Source organism: Aulonocara sp. 'chitande type north' Nkhata Bay, linkage group LG20 (assembly GCF_057382095.1).
Source record: "Aulonocara sp. 'chitande type north' Nkhata Bay isolate Kocher_YH1m ecotype deep benthic linkage group LG20, A_spYH_male_GT1.1, whole genome shotgun sequence".
In the NCBI taxonomy this organism is placed as follows: Eukaryota; Metazoa; Chordata; class Actinopteri; order Cichliformes; family Cichlidae; genus Aulonocara; species Aulonocara sp. 'chitande type north' Nkhata Bay.
In genome coordinates this window covers 8,117,457-8,134,296 of record NC_141363.1, presented here as the reverse complement: position 1 = coordinate 8,134,296, position 16,840 = coordinate 8,117,457, and the positions used below count along the sequence as shown (strand labels likewise).

At 40.2% G+C, this 16,840-nt stretch overlaps 2 protein-coding genes across 2 annotated transcripts; one reads left to right on the top strand and one right to left on the bottom strand.

Annotated features, from left to right (window-relative positions):
* The first annotated feature begins 1,789 nt into the window (after positions 1–1,789).
* On the top strand, positions 1,790–3,445 carry selenok (selenoprotein K). The gene is made up of 4 exons (XM_086277412.1): positions 1,790–1,946; positions 2,435–2,525; positions 2,910–2,984; positions 3,346–3,445. Exons 1-4 carry the CDS (start codon positions 1,928–1,930, stop codon positions 3,443–3,445), a joined length of 285 nt encoding a protein of 94 aa, XP_086133538.1. The 5' UTR covers positions 1,790–1,927.
* A 4,647-nt stretch (positions 3,446–8,092) lies between these two features.
* Positions 8,093–15,173, bottom strand: actr8 (actin related protein 8). Its single transcript, XM_086277410.1, has 14 exons — positions 14,494–15,173; positions 12,831–14,384; positions 11,613–11,783; positions 11,393–11,503; positions 11,059–11,163; positions 10,770–10,943; positions 10,457–10,550; positions 10,244–10,376; positions 9,892–10,045; positions 9,635–9,730; positions 9,421–9,561; positions 9,016–9,325; positions 8,745–8,908; positions 8,093–8,617 (listed from the first exon to the last, which is right to left on the bottom strand). The coding sequence occupies exons 2-14, from the start codon at positions 12,963–12,965 to the stop codon at positions 8,474–8,476; spliced, it is 1,932 nt and encodes a 643-aa protein (XP_086133536.1). The 5' UTR covers positions 12,966–14,384; positions 14,494–15,173; the 3' UTR covers positions 8,093–8,473.
* Positions 15,174–16,840: the final 1,667 nt, after the last annotated feature.

Genomic DNA, 16,840 nt, shown 5'->3' with positions numbered 1-16,840 from the left:
AAGACATTTAATTCAAGGAATGAAGTAGTGTTGTGTTAACCCGTGATGAAAATCATAGCAAAGAACCAGTTATAAATGGTATATTTTGACAGTTTGTTCATTTGTTCTCATTTCTTTAGTTGCATCTTTAGTTAAATCAAGAAAAAAATGCCAAAGATAACACGGTTTGACAGGCATAAAATAGTACTTTTGCACCAACAAGGTGAACCCCAAAGAACTATTAGCCGAAAACTTGGCATATCTCGACATGGTGTGCAGTGTGTCCTTAAAAAATTTCAGCAAACCGGACAAGTGGAAGACAAAAGAAGAAGTGGCCGACCTAAAAAACTATCTACAGCAGATGAACAGTATCTGAAAGTCATGTCCTTAAGAAATCGTAAAAGATCCAGCAAAGACCTGACACAGGACCTGAGAGATGCATCTGGCCCTTCAGTTGATCCAGCTACTGTTCGCCGTAGCCTCATCAGAAATGGTCTCAAATCATTCTTAAAGAAGGGAAAGGGGGAAGAAAGGCTGACGTACAATATACTCAGCACTGGAATGGATAAAAGAAGAGAAGCAGTCGACACTACCCCGTCCAGTGAGTTAACAGACTTTGAAAAGGGCCACATAGTTGGTGCACGGATTGCAGGACTGTCAGTCAGCGAAACTGCCAACTTATGTAACGTATCAAGCCAAACAGTGGAGAAAGTAATAAATGCTTATAATGAACACGGATTTACTCCATCAGCAATGAATAAAAAATATAAGCCACAGAAAAATGCTGGAGCTACTGAATCCAATGCAAGACCAGTTCCTGACTCTAAGACTGAAAAACAAAATTCTGATGAAGACGTAAACATATGTATCCAAGATTAAAGATCATGAGTAACTTGGTCTGATGTGTTGTATTTTGAGCTTTTGGTTGCATTTGGACTGTTTCTGTGTTGATAAAGCAACAGTATGCCTTTATTTAACCGACAGTTTCCATCTGTGCTGAACTTTTTCATTTATTCACATTTTCATTTTTTTTTGAAAAGGTTCAAAACGCTTTACTTTTTATTTACTTGAGATAGACTTCCACAGAATGCCTTCACAAACCTTCATTCTTTGTCCAAGCTGGATGTGAGCAAACATGGGTCTCTTTGCAGACTGACAAATATTCATAAAAGTAGATCAACTTGAAAATATTTAACAGTATTCCATTATAATGTTATAATATATTGCTCCTTATTTATAGACCGATGTTTGGCTGTGAATGTGTTGGCTGGTTTACACCGTGTGTGTATTATATTGTAAGGCAAAGCTTTTTTATTTTGCATGCATCATGAAGAGCTCTTATTAAAAAAAGAATATGGAACAAGATCCCTAGAAAATAAAGACTTGTGCTTCTACTATCTCCTCTGAATTACTAAGTTGTTCTTTTAAAATGTTATGCTAGTGACTGGAGAATATCAATCCATCCATTTTCTTAACTGCTTATTTAGTTCAGGGTTGTGGTAGTGGAAATGTGTAATGTTTTTCACCCATTCACACACACGTTCATACAAGCAATTCATTTTTATTACTATTACTGTAATATTGAAGCTTTAGGGGAAATGCTGTACGGCCCTATTATATACAGACAACAGCAGTTACTCATGGGGCCTCCCACCTTCTAGAGAGTGAGTCGTAGATTGAGTTCCAAGAAGTAATAACTTGAGCAACGTCAGACACTCCCCTTTCTTTGTAATACATAGATATATCTATTAATCATATAAAAAATAAGTTACTATGTGGGTAGGGTTTTTTTTGACGTTGAAATGTTTTTCTATAATGAGTGTAAGGTAAGGTGGTTGTAGCTGTTGTGTGTGGTGCGCATGCGTGTCACATAACGCAGCAACAGACCCGGAAATGCGAAGCCAACCGTAAACACAGCTGTGGCAGTGCTGCTGTTACTTTCTGGAAGATGGTGTACGTGTCCAACGGTGAGTGGTTTCCCTGCTTTAACGGATTCTTTGTTTGTTTGATATTTATTAGGTGTTTTTATACATTTTAGAACATAACCACCGCATGAATGTGTGAAAAGTGTTAGGTTACATTTAGCCATGTAGGATGTTAGCTAGCCTGGTTGAATCTGCGTAGCAGAAAGAAGTGCTGAGCTGATGAACCTTAGGTGGTGTTTTAAAACTTCGTCGCTTTTCCAGAATCCGATATGTGACTGCGATTTCGTTTGGGCTTCAACTTCATAGTGGAACGAAATTTATCTTTCTTTAAAACTGTTTTGAAATGTGCTGCAACTCGTTTATGCCCTGATTAGCTGTTAGCCTTTGTGTACTGAAGGCCAGCTAAGGAGTAAATCCGGGTTAACAATTGGCTGGTGCACTCATGATTATTATACATGTATTCCCGTCTTGCAATGTGAACAGCATCACCGAGCCCTGCTGTCTGACCCACCTCTGTGTTTCTCCATCAGGCCAGGTCCTGGATAGCAGGGCACAGTCTCCATGGCGCCTGTCTTTACTGGTTGATCTTTTCTGGGGAGCAGTGGAGTTTATTGGCCTCTTGTAAGTCAAATGAGAATTAAATGAAATAAATAAAACAAAATAGCCACCTTTATTTAACATAATGGATGAGTGACCTTTTGAATAATCATTAATATTCTCATTGCCTGTATTTAAGGTTCGTTAAGAGTTGTTTGATTGTATTTACTGTTGTATTTTCACATGTGTTTTTCTACCTTAAAAAGATGCTGAAAATCTCTTTCTTCCGCTAAAGATAGATGACTTACAGTTTCTCTAATACTGCTAATCTGTTGCCTGTAAAACTGATTGGAATGTGGTGTAATAAACTTACAATATAGTGAGTAAGCAAGAGGCTTTTCTTAGAGCCTCCATTATGGTTTATTCTGAATTAAGCACAAGCCCCCACTCTTTTTTTTCTTTTACCAGTTTCAAAACCATGTTTCACCCCGACATGTCAAAGAATGGAAGCTCTGTTTCATCACGCTTCACTGACGGCAGAGGGTAAGTCCCTGAAACACCATTAGTTGTGTCACACACACATACACACACTGAACACCAATTCTGCACTACCTTTATGTTAAACACTGAAAATTACGTAATCCGATGTAGGAGCAAGCTAGCTTATTAGGAATTGTGTGTCATGTGTAACACAAAGCTAATAAGATGCATGTGATGTTATTTCTTTTTCAGTTGTATCTAAAAAATTGTCATAATCCAGAGAATGACAAATGCAGTTTAACAAAGCTGTTGCTCATTTCAGCACTTGAATTAATTTATATTTAAGCTGTTTAACGCATTAACGCTGACAGCACTAATTTATACCACTTGTTCCTCACATTCTTGTCTACTGTTGGTTATACAGTCCTCCAGGTCCACCTGGTGGCAGAAGGAGGATGGGAAGAATAAACCATGGTGCAGGGCCCAGTCCTCCACCAATGGGTGGAGGAGGATGAGGAAGGTGAGAATTTTTTATTGTCTTTTTTTATTAAACAGTCCATTTTAGTATCAGCTCATATGTAAAGTGAAATTAATTTCAAAGGATGAATGACACAGAAACAAAATGTGCATGTCAGTTTGCTGTATATGTGCTTGTGTAGTCATTAGGGCTGCCACGATTAATCGACTAGTCACGATTACGTCGACTATTAAAATTGTCGACGACTAATTTAATAGTTGACGCGTCATTTGACGCTTTGTAAGATCCCAAAAGACGCAGGAATAAGTAGTAGGATTTAAGAGTGTAATAACAGACTGAAACAGAAGACGGCAGCACTGCATGTACAAGGATGCCAGCTGCCGTTAAACCCTGAAGAAGAAGAAGCTGTGTCCCAGAATTCATAGCGCGGCCCTGCTCAGTTGTCAACAATGACGGCAGCTAGTTAGTTTTAATATTACTCTTATTATTCTTTCTGGCTCACAAAATAAACATTTAACATATTTTCAGGCAAGAATGTAGCTGTGTAAACTTCAAATATCTGCTCAGCTTATCAAGACATATATTTTCAAAAGCGCTCCGACGTTTTCAGAGACGTCTGTTACCCACCAGCTCGATAGCTAGCCGGGATTCAAGGCTCACTAGAGCCGGTGAGAACACTGGACTCCCGGCAAATCGTTTTCAAAACCACCGCCGTCTTTCGCTACTTAGGTTAAAGATGATATGTAAGTCACTTAGATAACTTAAAAGTGATATTGTTTGGCTTTTTTTAGTATTTTATTTATTCCTGAGTAAATCGGTTTGGCTGAGATTAAAGTTATAGTTTTTACACAACTGAATAAACGTCAAGCAGACAACTGATTATCAGAAGTGTGAGATGCTCAAGAATATACTCCGGTGTCCTGTTATATAGGGTGTGCCATTTATATGGATACACTGTAATAACATGGGAATGGTTGGTGATATTAAAGTCCTGTTTGTGGCACATTAGTATATCTGAGGGGCAAACTCCTCAAGATAGGTGGTGACCATGGTGGCCATTTAGAAGTCGGCTGGATTGTCAACCCTCTTCTCCCACTCTTCACACACTGATAGCAACACCACAGGAGAAATGCCAGCACAGGCATCCAGTATCCGTAGTTTCAGGTGCTGCACATCTCGTATCTTCACACCATAGACAATTGCCTTCAGATGACCCCAAAGATAAAAGTCTAAGGGGGTCAGATCGGGAGACCTTGGGGGCCATTCAACTGGCCCACGACAACCAATCCACTTTCCAGGAAACTGTTCATCTAGAAATGATCGGACCTGGCACCTAGGGCTGGCCCATATCATACCGTTCACGGTAATACCAGTATAATGTTGGGCAACGATAAGAAAATGAAATATTGCGATAGAATATGGGTAAAACGCGCATGCGCAGTGCCTTTGTTTTCATATGCACATGGCGGAAAAAGCACGGCGGCGACGGAGAATGAGGAGAGTGAAAGCGGATCGTTAAATGAAACGGATGAACCAGAATTGGTTTGTAAAAATGCTGCAACTGCAGTGGTGTGGCATTGGTTTGGCTTTCGTCCGTCAGATACACAACAAAGCACTATTTTTTGTGGTGGTGGAGGCCAATAGGTGGATGAGGGAAAGGGGAGGCAGGAGGAGCAGAGAGCCGAGGCAGCCGCCGGCCTAAGTGTCAGGTGAACTGAACTTCAGGTAAGAAGTTATGACCTGCAGTCTATCTGGGTCAGATATAAACCGAGTTTATTCTCGTTGTGCTGACTTTTTCGTACTGCGTGCTAGCTGGCATGACGGAGTTTCTATACAGCTGGGTGGGTGCTATGATGTTAATGATGTGGAACTTTATTTTATTCATAAGGTTAATTATTAGGGTTGCCAACTGTCCCCTAAAAAACGAAATCGTCCCGTATTCAGAGAAAATATTACGCGTTTTGTATTGAGGTGAAAAGGAAGAGTTTGTCCCGTACTTCAGCTACAATGAAAAAGACACAAAGCTGGAGTTATTTCGTGTCTTTGCTGCACAGCTGCCTCTTCTCCTCTCATTCTCTCCCATCAATGATCAGCTGATCGGCTTTTCTCTCTTGTTTATTTATCGCCCACTTTGCGCCAGAAAGAAGAAACCAGCGGAGGTCGCGCTAAACAACAGCAGCACGTTTAAGCTTGATCAGCTGTTGTTAGAATTTATTTAATATTTCTTTCTAGTATCAGCTGATATTTGCTGGAGCCACAGCTGTAAACCTGCTGGTCATGATATCGGTTTGAATGTGGTGAGAGTGAAACATGAAGATGAAACCAGGAGATGTCCTTACTGAATCATCAGAGCTGAACAGGTGATGGAGAAACAGGTTTACCTTTTAGGTGACATGAATGAGTTGAAGGGAAGTTATGAACTGTTTCTGAGAGACAAATAACACCAGGATCCTTTTTTAGGTAGCTGACAGCTGGTAACTGTGCAGGGGCGTGTCTAGCAAAGTTTTGCCAGGGGGGCAGGTAGGGCATTAACAGGGAGAGGTGGGCACAAAGAAGTACTTTTCTTTCTTATTCTCATTTAAAATACCTAGCTTTTAAAAAATAATTATTTGAATCTTATAACAAACGATTGATAGATTGATGCATATATACCATCAAAACTGTGTCACAACAGCGTTTGTTTTCATTCAAAGGCTTTATGATTTTTCCTGTAATGGTGGGCCGGTCTCTAGTCCAAATGCCCGGGCTGATTTTTTGTCCCAGTTCAGCCCTGTATGCAGCTCATTTGCAGTCTGGTGTTACCTACATCTTCCTATTCGGAAGGCAGAATTTCCGAGTTTGAGTACAATCAAAAGCACCACAACTGCATTGTACGTGTTGGATGTAAAAAGCGCACATGATGCTGTGATGTAGGCTAGAATCATGGCAGCAGTCAACGACGGTCCAGGCGTGGGATTTCTCTTGTGGAAATATCCACATTATTTTTTCCTTTCTATTGGTAGGTGGCACAGTGCACTTGTGGCAAGTAAGCAAGCTAGAAGACTGTCAATTTTGCTGGGTATCCAGTTACGGAAGCAACACATTAACAAGAGAATTCTGAGTAAAACCAAAGTTACTTTCCCTAGTAACTAGTTACTTTGAAAGTAACAAGTAACTTGAAGTAACTGAGTTACTTTTGATAGAAGTAACTAGTAATGTAACTAAGTTACTAATTTAAAGTAACTTACCCAACACTGGTCACCACCCATCTTGAGGAGTTTGCCCCCTCACATATACTAATGTGCCACAAACAGGACTTTAATATCACCAACCATTCCCATTTTATTACGGTGTATCCATATAAATGGTCCACCCTATATTTTAGATAGCAAGGAGCAGACGGCTGAGTTTATTAAACTCCACCGAAACAATCTGCAAATGTCATTAAAATTTAATAAACTATCATCTTGACTTTATTTTTAGTTAGCACATACCTTAAACACTTCAAGCTGTAAGCTAATCATAGTTATATAAGAGCAGATGCTGCTGGTGCAATAAGCTGTACGTTTTATGTCCAATGGATGCATGATCTGATTAGTCGACTAATCGCAAAAATAATCGGTGACTAGTCGACTATCAAAATAATCGTTTGTGGCAGCCCTAGTGGTCATATTGATGGAAAGGTTTTTGTAGTTTTCTTGTGTTATATCTATTTGCATTTCTTTACTAAGGTTACATTGTACTGAGTTCTAGATAAGTGCTACTTTTGTGTAATAACTGTTAGGGTTATCATGATCTGATCACTTGATCATTAACAAAAAATACTGGGGGGTGGCCAGTGGTACTCTTCAGCCTCCTACTACATGGACCTATGGCAACACCATCACCCTACTGGAAAGTAGCCCTCAGCCTTTTATAGCTGAAGAGTAAACAATTAACTCCTTTTTTTTATGCATTTTAACATTACTCATTATTACTCATGAATGCATTTAGGTTATTACCTTGGGGGACCTAGCCTAACAAAGAAACTGATTATATATGGCCGTGATATGAAAACACTGCCTGACTGTTATATTACCTGCTCCTCTCTCTAGGTAAACGCCTACACATGCCGTGTAGGCGTGGGGCCTTGCACAGTGTCTTAGAAGCCAAGGAAAGATGATAAAGTCACAGTGCTAAGGCCCTTCCTCATCAGCTGTCACTGTCACAAGCAGTTTCTTGACGCCTTTCTGGGAATTCCTACACGTAGGGGCCAGAACGGCTGATACCACAGCTATCCACATCACTTCTTCCCTCATTTTCTGCGTCGGCTTTTCCAACTTGCAATGTCACCAGTTTCTTAGATATGGGTTATGGTTCCTGGGAGTCATCAGCTAATGTATTTTTTTGTATCCTTCTGTTGAATAAAAAAAAAATACTGAGTGTGTCTCCTGCTATTATTGTCACATTTGGTAATGACACAGCTTGGTTCCACAAAGAGTTGGTCGGTACTAATAGCAGTATCACACCTTTGGCTCAGCACTAATTGTTAGGATATCTAAAATCAATGGATAATTTGGTAATGGCACAGGTATACATTGTCTTTTTTTTAACTCAAATTGCAAAAGTTGATTAAGACTTGATTATATCAGTCTTGTGTGTGACTATGATATAATTCCAAAGAGTACACTTAATCACTTAATGTTTCTATTAATTCCAAATATCTTATACCAGGTATCATGGGTTTACTGTATTTAGAATTCCAGACATTCATGAACATTCAGAGCATTGTGATACAACTGCAGTACATGACATAAAACTGTCAAACTTATTTAATACTGTTCAGAAGTAACAGAAATATCTGCATTGTCTTAAACAGCCAGGAAAAAAAAACACTGAAAAAACACTGGTGACTGTGCTAGAATTGTCAGAATTTGCTGTCACACTATGTATAGAGTTTATTTAAGGAATTAAATCTTTTTTCTGGAAAAACAGTTCTCACTCTTCCTTTATTTACTGCAGAAATGTGCTCGACAGTTTGCCAATTTCATCCTTCTGCAGTCCACTGAACAGTGGGACAGTTTGAGTCACCATTTCAAGTAAGAAGAGCCTGTTTTCACCACACAAAGGCAGCTCTTTCACGGAGCATTCGGACACCAAAGCGGTGCCATTCCCTCTGGTGGATCCACATTTCTTGCGTGGTGTCCAAACATGCCAGCACTGCTCCACCTTTCCATGAGATCAGCCGAGGATCCATGTCCTAGAGCACATACGTGTCATATAAAATACATTACAGGATCAGTCTGCAGTATAAAGTTATCTGTCTTTTGAAGACAGATGCAGGTCTGTGACCTTTTCTGAGATATACTAAGGTAATTTTGGGGTACCTTTGGACGTGTGACAACTTCCACATTGTCTACCAGCCTTCTGAAGGATGGTGGCATCTTGTTGATGATGCGGTGAAGAAGGAATTCCTGAACTCCATGAAACATGAGCCCCCCTCCCACAACCAGGATGGAGCTGTACATCTTTCGTTTGGTTTCATCTGATGCTGTAAATGAAATGAGTACAGAGGCTCAAACAGGATATTCCATGGAAGTTTTTATTCTCATCGCTAGATCTTTGAATATAAAAACAAAAATTAACTTCATCACTTACCACAGCAGTCGATGCTATGCAGGACTGCCTTATCTAATCCCAATGCTTTGCTCTCAAATTGGCTCATGATGGCCGTCTTCCTGGACAGATGGGCAGACACAGGCTCTTCCACCTCTCCTGCTCCCATCAGGGACTCTCCATGGGCAGCCCCAAGCTCTGTTTCCCCCTGCATCCCTCCTCCTCCTCCACCACTCCCACAGCTCCTGGGTAGATCTGACAGGTCCCCAGTCCCTCCCTGATTGCTCATCTCCCCTTCCAAACATCCACTTGGTCTGGAAATAGCTTTCCTGTCTGCAGCTGATTTGGAGGACTATTGGAGAAAATAATTAAGTAAAAAAATAGCTGAGAACCATTTGGTTTCATTGGTTTCAGTCTCTGAAACCTGTATGTGTGTGTGTGTTTTACCTGGTCCTGTTTGCTCTGTGTAGCAAGGAGGTAGTGTTCATCATGAGGGTCCTCTGAGTCGCCTTGGGAACGGAACTGAAGCGATGACATCTTCTGACCTACAATCCCAAACGTCGTCGGGTAAAAAAGGCCCATGGGTGCCTATAAAGAAGACAGAAAAGTAGTTCAGCACCAGTATCAAAACAGCATCGTCTTTACCTTCTGATATAATTACCTGTAGTTTCTCATCCCCAAGTCGAACCTGGTACAGAAGAGCCGGGGCCTCTGGAAAACGTGTCTGAAATTCATGATCTTGTAGCCCTGATATGTCCTGTTAAGAGAAAACAGAAAAACGATTTTGTAGTTAATATGTACTTAAAATTGCTCCATCGATTATTTAGAAGTGAGTATGGCTAAATACTCAAAGATGCTAACAAATCATTGTAATGCACAGACACTAACACCCTCCCTCCCACCCTGACTAACACACACTTGATCTAGATGGCAGAAGGTCTCTTTCAGATGCTGCAGGAGCTGACAGTCTAGTCTGTTAGACAGTTGACAATCTCTGTAGGGAAATCCTGCCCTCTGCAGGAGCCAGAAGAAAGTGCGGGTCACATCTGAGCCACCGTATGCTAAACACAACCTGCAAAGTCCCACAAATACAAGATACCATGTAAGACATTTGCTAAATAATGCAATAAAAGCAGGAAGTGAAACTAACATGAGTTTTAAAATTAAATATTCACTGTTCTGTGTTTGTTGTCTGTGACAACCGGGTCAAATAATTAAATATTAAATATATTTCATTTAATCAAACATAAACGTGAGTTTTGAGCCCCACCTGGAGTTTCGATGTGACACTCCGTCCTCCACACAACAGATACTGGTCTTCTGGTCGCCTACATCCACGACACAAGCGCTACTCAACCCACTGCCAAAAGTAGCACACACCGACTCCTGGTGCACAATGATAGCTACACACAAAAAGACCAGGAAGTAAGTTGATGGAAACAAAGAAATTTCCACTTAGTTACGTGTGAAGATTGTGTAATACCTGAGAACCCTATATTGAGCAGCAGCATGTTCACAACCTCTTTGATGTGCTGTCTGTTGTAGATGTCAGGGACCAACAGGATACATCTGTAATACTAAAAGAAATAATGCGAAATGAGCAACTGATGATTAATGTGGATGATCATCTGTTTGAAAGTATGGAGCACAAAGCCTGTAGAAAGCCTCTATTACAGAAGCAGCTAGCTAGCTAGACAGCTAGATAGATAGAGTCTTATTTTTTATACTAATATAAAGAAATGAGGATTTATCAAGACTACTGCATCCTGCTATAGAACTGAGAAGTTTTCTCCTACCTTTAAATCTTTGAGAGGGATCTCCAGATGCTTCTGAATCACATGACTCCAAATTGTCTCAAGGTCAGCCAGGACAGCAGTCAGTGAGCCTCCAGGACCAGCATGCACATTGAGCTGACCTCTGACTACAGGCCAGTGGATGTTGTAACAGTCTGTTGGATTCACATAAAGAGCCTGTGCAATAGCAGAAATGGGGGGGTAAAAATTAATCAAGGCTTTAGGTAATGAAAATGGCTTAACAAGTCATATTTCACAGAAGTTACGAGTTTGCTCTAATACATTCACCGACCTCCTCTCCAACCAAATAAGGAGGATGGTGGGTTGTGTTTGTCCACTTCACTCTGGAGCTGCTGTCTAGCACCGCAGGACGGATCTGACAGTTATACGCTCTGGCCTAAAAACAAACATACAAAACTGAACCACTGCTATAAGAAAATACTTTTATGGATTAACATCATAATCAATTAATGAAAAGAGTTATTTTCTATATTGTATATCAGCTATTCAAACCTTACTAAGTTGCTATAGGACCTTAAGGTCTTTATTTCTTTATTGTATAAGATAGAAGAGAATCACACTGCATTGTGTTGCTTTCTTCCCTAATTTCTCTTTTATAACCATACCTGATCAGCAGACACAGGAGTCCTCCGCACTCCGTTTGACATCTTCTTGGACCATATAGCCTGATCAACCATTTTAAGGCCATTCTGCCTCTGCTCGTTGCTTTCTGGTTTCTGTTGGATATTAAGACAAAACAATAAGGATAAACACTTAAAAATGACACCATTTAATTTGACAACAGTGAAGTTGTATTATGGGTGCACCTGGTTTTGAGTCACATACATTTAGACCTTCTCTCAACAGCCATGCATCTTCATAGCAGGGCTGGCCACTTTGCTTGTGCCTGCGTGCTATTACATGTGGGACCGTCACTGGAAGGGTGTCCGTTGCTCGGCCAATACGGAGCGTCCTCGATCCAGTGTGGATGACAACTACAAAATTGCTTTGTATTTGCTGTGAAAAAGAATAGAAATTTCAAGTTTCACCCAACAAAAGAGCAACTGTGGACACCTGCGCAGCCTCTACTTATGGAAAGACTGGCCACTAGTTTTTGGAAACTGGTTGCATGGATCTGTTTCCATCCAAGGGCTCTGGTGAGGTCAGAGCTATGTGCAGGATAGTCTATATCATAGGTGTCAAACTCTGGCCCGCGGGCCAAATTTGGCCCACAGCCTAATTACATTTGGCCGGCGAAGCCATACCAAATTACTATTAGAGCTGGCCTACTGGTATTATACAGCTAATATATATATCGTTTAGTATTAAGCTTTGCTTGTTCCATATTCAGTTTTTCAGCTAAACTTGTTTGAGTCCATAAGAAAAGATTCATTCTTACATCTGGAGGAAGATTTTTTTTTCCAATAAATATTAATGTTAGCCCGCGACTTTGTTCCATTTTGAATTTTGGCCCACTGTGTATTTGAGTTTGACACCCCTGGTCTATATCTTCCACACCACACTGGAGCTGAGCTGTTGGCATAATGTTAGACGTGCATTAATGCCAGCACAAAAACGAAAACACTACATGCTGTATCATTAGGTTTAAGCCTTTAAAAAGAGCCCAAACCCCGTCATCCTTGCAGCTAGTCTTAACCCCAAACAAAGATACTGACTGTTAAACCTAGTTTCCACATCTACCACATCTAAGCTCCTGAAACTTTAAAGAGGGGCTTAAATCAGAAGGGTTAACACGTGTTTTCATCCGTGTTGGGAAAAACAAAAAGAGGTCAACAATTAAGAGCTAAAATATTTCAATATCAGCTTTAACTCAACAACTCTGAGCTTTAAACCTTGTTGCCACATGTAGCAGGTTATAGACCCATTTAGCAACGGTGTACTACTAAAACAGTGTACTAATACGATAGTAAACGCACCATCACAATAGTTTAGCATGTGTCAAGTGAGAACAAAATGTTCATGAAAAATACAATATAGATTTCTGGCATATATACGGCTATAGTTCATGTATACAACAGCTGGGTACTTCATTTTCCGTCTCACCTCTTGAGGAGGCTCTGGTATCGCCGGAGGAGCGATGGGTCTTTTCACCCCGCGCTGCTGCTCCTTCTCTTTCTCCCTCTCTCGCTCCTTTTCTTTGTCCTTCCCGTTATCCTGCTCTTTCTCCGCCTGGGTCATGGTCTCCTTTCCACTTAATCCACTAAATACTTAGAAATGACAAAGTCACGGTCTTCTAGTCCCAGCGAGATGGTTCAAAGTTGAAGCACAAGCTAACACCGTTGCCTTCCCTCTGAATGAAAAGTTTACTTCCGTGTTTGGTCACGTGGTGCAACATTTCGATTTCTATTTGTCCAAAGATTTCTCTGCGCGTCTCCGCATTTTTGTTTGTTCGTTCGTACATTTTTAATACATTTTATTTTCGTTTTTATATTTTTTAGAAGACACAATATTCCATTGTTTGTGGTGTGAAGCGTTAATGACTGGCGATAATAGTTTTTCCGATGGTACAGGGTGTTGTTTTAGATCGTTTTACAAGACGTGGCGATTTCTTTCTTCATAAACTTTATTTAAACTTTTAGAAGAAGAAGAAACAAAAAGGAGCTATAGCTCCATCACCCTGCGCCGGTGATAGAAAAAACATTTCAACATAGCATAGCATAGCATAGCATCTTTATTTATAACGCACTATACATCCAGCAATGTTGGCCGAAGTGCTACAAATATAAAACAAAGAGAAAACAGTTTAAATAGTTGGGTTGCGGTCACGTGGTTCTGATGACGTGCGGAGGCAGCGCGATTTTTGAGTGGAGGGCGGAAGTAAACATGGAGGACACTGTGGAGAGTCAGGAGAGCAGCTATTGTGCAACTTTAGACCCCGTTTCTCGGGAGAGATATAAACAGATAGTTAAAAAATATATCGGACGTGATCCGTATTCTTTGAAAATGTCCGAATACACCACAGAAGTAAAGGATTTGCCTACTATCGAGGCTGTGGATATCACCAACTACTTGGTCCTCCAGACTTCTTACTACACTAGGCAGCAAATGAAAGCTTTCAAGAGTCTGGAGGCGTACAATTTTTTTGTCAGCGGGTGGGTCCACAACCTTGGAACAAAACGTCTCCGTGATGGATACAGTTTGGTGTTTGCAAGGGTGAGTGTTTGTTCTTATATTGCTTTATCTTAAACACGCTAACAGTTAGCGGTAGCGGCTTTAACGTCAACAAACATGCCACATCCTTAGGACTTCGTTAGAGTGACAGTTGTTTGTTTCAAGGTAAACCATTCTCAGCGGTCTAACGAGACACCTCTGAAGACTTGGGTAATTGCAAAGGAGGATGGAGAAGTGATTGCAGCTCATTGCAATTGTATGGCAGGGTTAGTAGCCTGTTCTCCACTGTCACTAGGCTCAAATCCGGGCTCTCAGCCGTCTGTTGCATATCCAAAATCGCCTCTGCACATCGATGCTGTTCTGCCTTAAGCTTCATTCTTTTCTCTCGTTTGAGAACTGATTCCGATCTGGGTTTTCGTTCGTAGCCGAGATTGACCGTCGGAGCCCAGTCCTCCGACTCTTCGTCATCCAAAGCACTTGGGCAGCCTATAGTCCCAATCAAGTCAATATTAGACTACTAACTTAAAAGCACTAAGTAAACGAGAATTTAACGACAACCTAATGCTAATAAGTTCGTTTGCAAACATAACATTACCTCTGACGAAGTGGTCGCTGCAGACACGGGCATTGGCAGACTCTGCTCCTCCCGACTGTAAACGTAAATTTAAAATCCATTTTTTCCTACGTTTTTCGGTTAGAATTTTCCATTTTTCTCCTCTTCGTTGGGCTATTTTTGGTACCCTAAAATACCGTTTATCAGTTTCTCTGGTCGACCTACTGGAGCATCCGTAAACACAACAGGACATAGGCATTTTGCGTACTGTCTGTCTGTGATTTTGCGCTTATCTTTTTCACTTCCGACCGCCAGTCAAATTTCGCGCTTTACGTCGACGTCACGTCTACGTCAAATGAAACCTAGCTATTACATATAGAATATCTTAAAATTAAACATAATATAATTAATAAGAAACATATTAAGAGACATCAAGTCCTGCTGAAAGCCAAGGTAAATAGATATTTTTTAAGACGTGATTTAAAAACAGATAAGGAAGATGCCTGTCTAACATGTAAAGGCAATATCAGACATGGGATTTTTATATAATATTTTCACATGATGTGGTCAGTTTATATATATTATTTTCCTGGGTTAGTATGGGGCCTCTAGTAGTGATGTGACAGTAAACAAAACAAATCCATGTTCAGTAATTAAGGTACTTTGCATTGATTATTTTTATTTAAGAGAAATCTATTAGTTTTCCTGTTTGACCATTTGATTAAAACAGTGTTATTGAACCTGGGTAACTGAAAATCCTATTAGCAAAACTGGTTAAACAATAAATCTCTAGGCAAGCCAGATCCTGCACTTCTCTTGATGTAAAGCATAGAGTATTTAGTGCCTGAGTTCACAGAAGTTGTTACTTATCAGAAGTCACCAGAGGTTTTTTAGAGCCGATACCCCTAATCCTAAAAATGGGTAGTCAAACATAAGAGCTGGGGGCCACAAATAACATTTTCCTACTAATAAGGACCTCCCCCATCACCATCCAGACTTCAGCAAAGTAATTAAGTAATAAATAAACAATTAAAAGACAGAAAGGTTCCCGTTTTCACTGTTTACTATAGAATTTTCTTTTCACAATGAGACTAAATGTTTTGGTTTGTTTGTTGTTTTAAAGAGAATTTTCTGTGAATTCAAAAACCTTTCCTATAATTACAGGGCAGTCTGGAGAATGAGCTACCAGAAATTCTTTCCTACAGCTGCATTTCTTTATTATGTGGAAAACCTTAGATGTACTGTTCAAACTACAATTCTTTTTCTCCTAATAAGATATCTCAGGGAATAAATGTGCAGGTAGAGTCTTTTGCATTGTCAGAAAGGGGAGTTTCACTGGTCAGACCTACTGTTGGTCAAAGTGGGTTGTTTGTGGCCCACGTGGTAACATGAGTTTAACAACCCTGCTCTAGAGGGTGGGAGATACATAGTAAGATAAGTAACTGCGTCTGAGCTAAATAGCATAAGCCCTAAATAAACAGCACTTCCCTAAAAAACCTTTAATACTCCGATAATAAAATATATTTCTTCAGTACCGCGACCATGAATTGAATAAATGGTTCAGAAAATAGAATAGTCTCCAGTGACCACCATCAGCTCTGTGAAGAAGCTCAACATCTTGTGGAATATTTCAGAAGGTTAGTGGAGGATTTTATACAGACACATTAATGCAGAAGAACAAGTGTTTATTTTCTAATAATTTCCACAAGTTCCATGTTGGTTTTTGAACTCATAAAAAATGTCTTGGGATAGGAATGAAGGAATTAAATCATTACTGTGAGTATTACTATTGAACCAATCTGGACATATAAAAAAATTGTTGAAATGTACCATTAGATGAGGTAATTCCTTTTAACTAGTATGAGGTTCAGGTTCTTTATTCCTGTCATGAAACCTTTGGGAGTAGTGATCTTTTTCACATTCAGATTTGGGGTTCAGCTTCTTCTTTATTGTACCTTGGCACAAACTTTGGGGAATCAGTTTCTAGATCTGCTTTCTGATTGGCTGCTCCTCGAAAGATACCAATATCTGTAAAGATACCTTTACAGACACTGTGTGAGAGAGGTGTCTGTTCAGCTCTGAGCTTCTCTTACAGGCAGTGTACTCGGGTCTAGAGTCTGTCTGTCCTTTCCAGTAAGCTTTGATTTGTCATAAAATTATGACCATTTGTCTAAGTTGAGTCCCCCTTGTACTGCCAAAACACACCTCACCCATTGAGGCATGGACTCCACTAGACCCCCTGAAGGTGTGCTGTGTTATCTGGCACCAATGTGTTAGTAACAGATTCTTTAAGTCCTGTAAGTTGCAAGGTGAAGTCTCCATGGATTGGACTTGTTTGCAGTGCATGTCTCACAGAACCATTTTTGTGCTAGGGCATAGTATCCTGCTG

Excerpts from the sequence above, each read along its gene's own strand:
- actr8 (XM_086277410.1), bottom strand. The coding sequence starts at position 12,965 with ATGACCCAGGCGGAGAAAGAGCAGGATAACGGGAAGGACAAAGAAAAG. Across the intron at positions 9,326-9,420 it reads CACAGAGCAAACAGGACCAG|TCCTCCAAATCAGCTGCAGA; the intron begins GTAAAACACACA and ends TTTCTCCAATAG. Across the intron at positions 8,618-8,744 it reads AAGTTGTCACACGTCCAAAG|GACATGGATCCTCGGCTGAT; the intron begins GTACCCCAAAAT and ends TATGTGCTCTAG.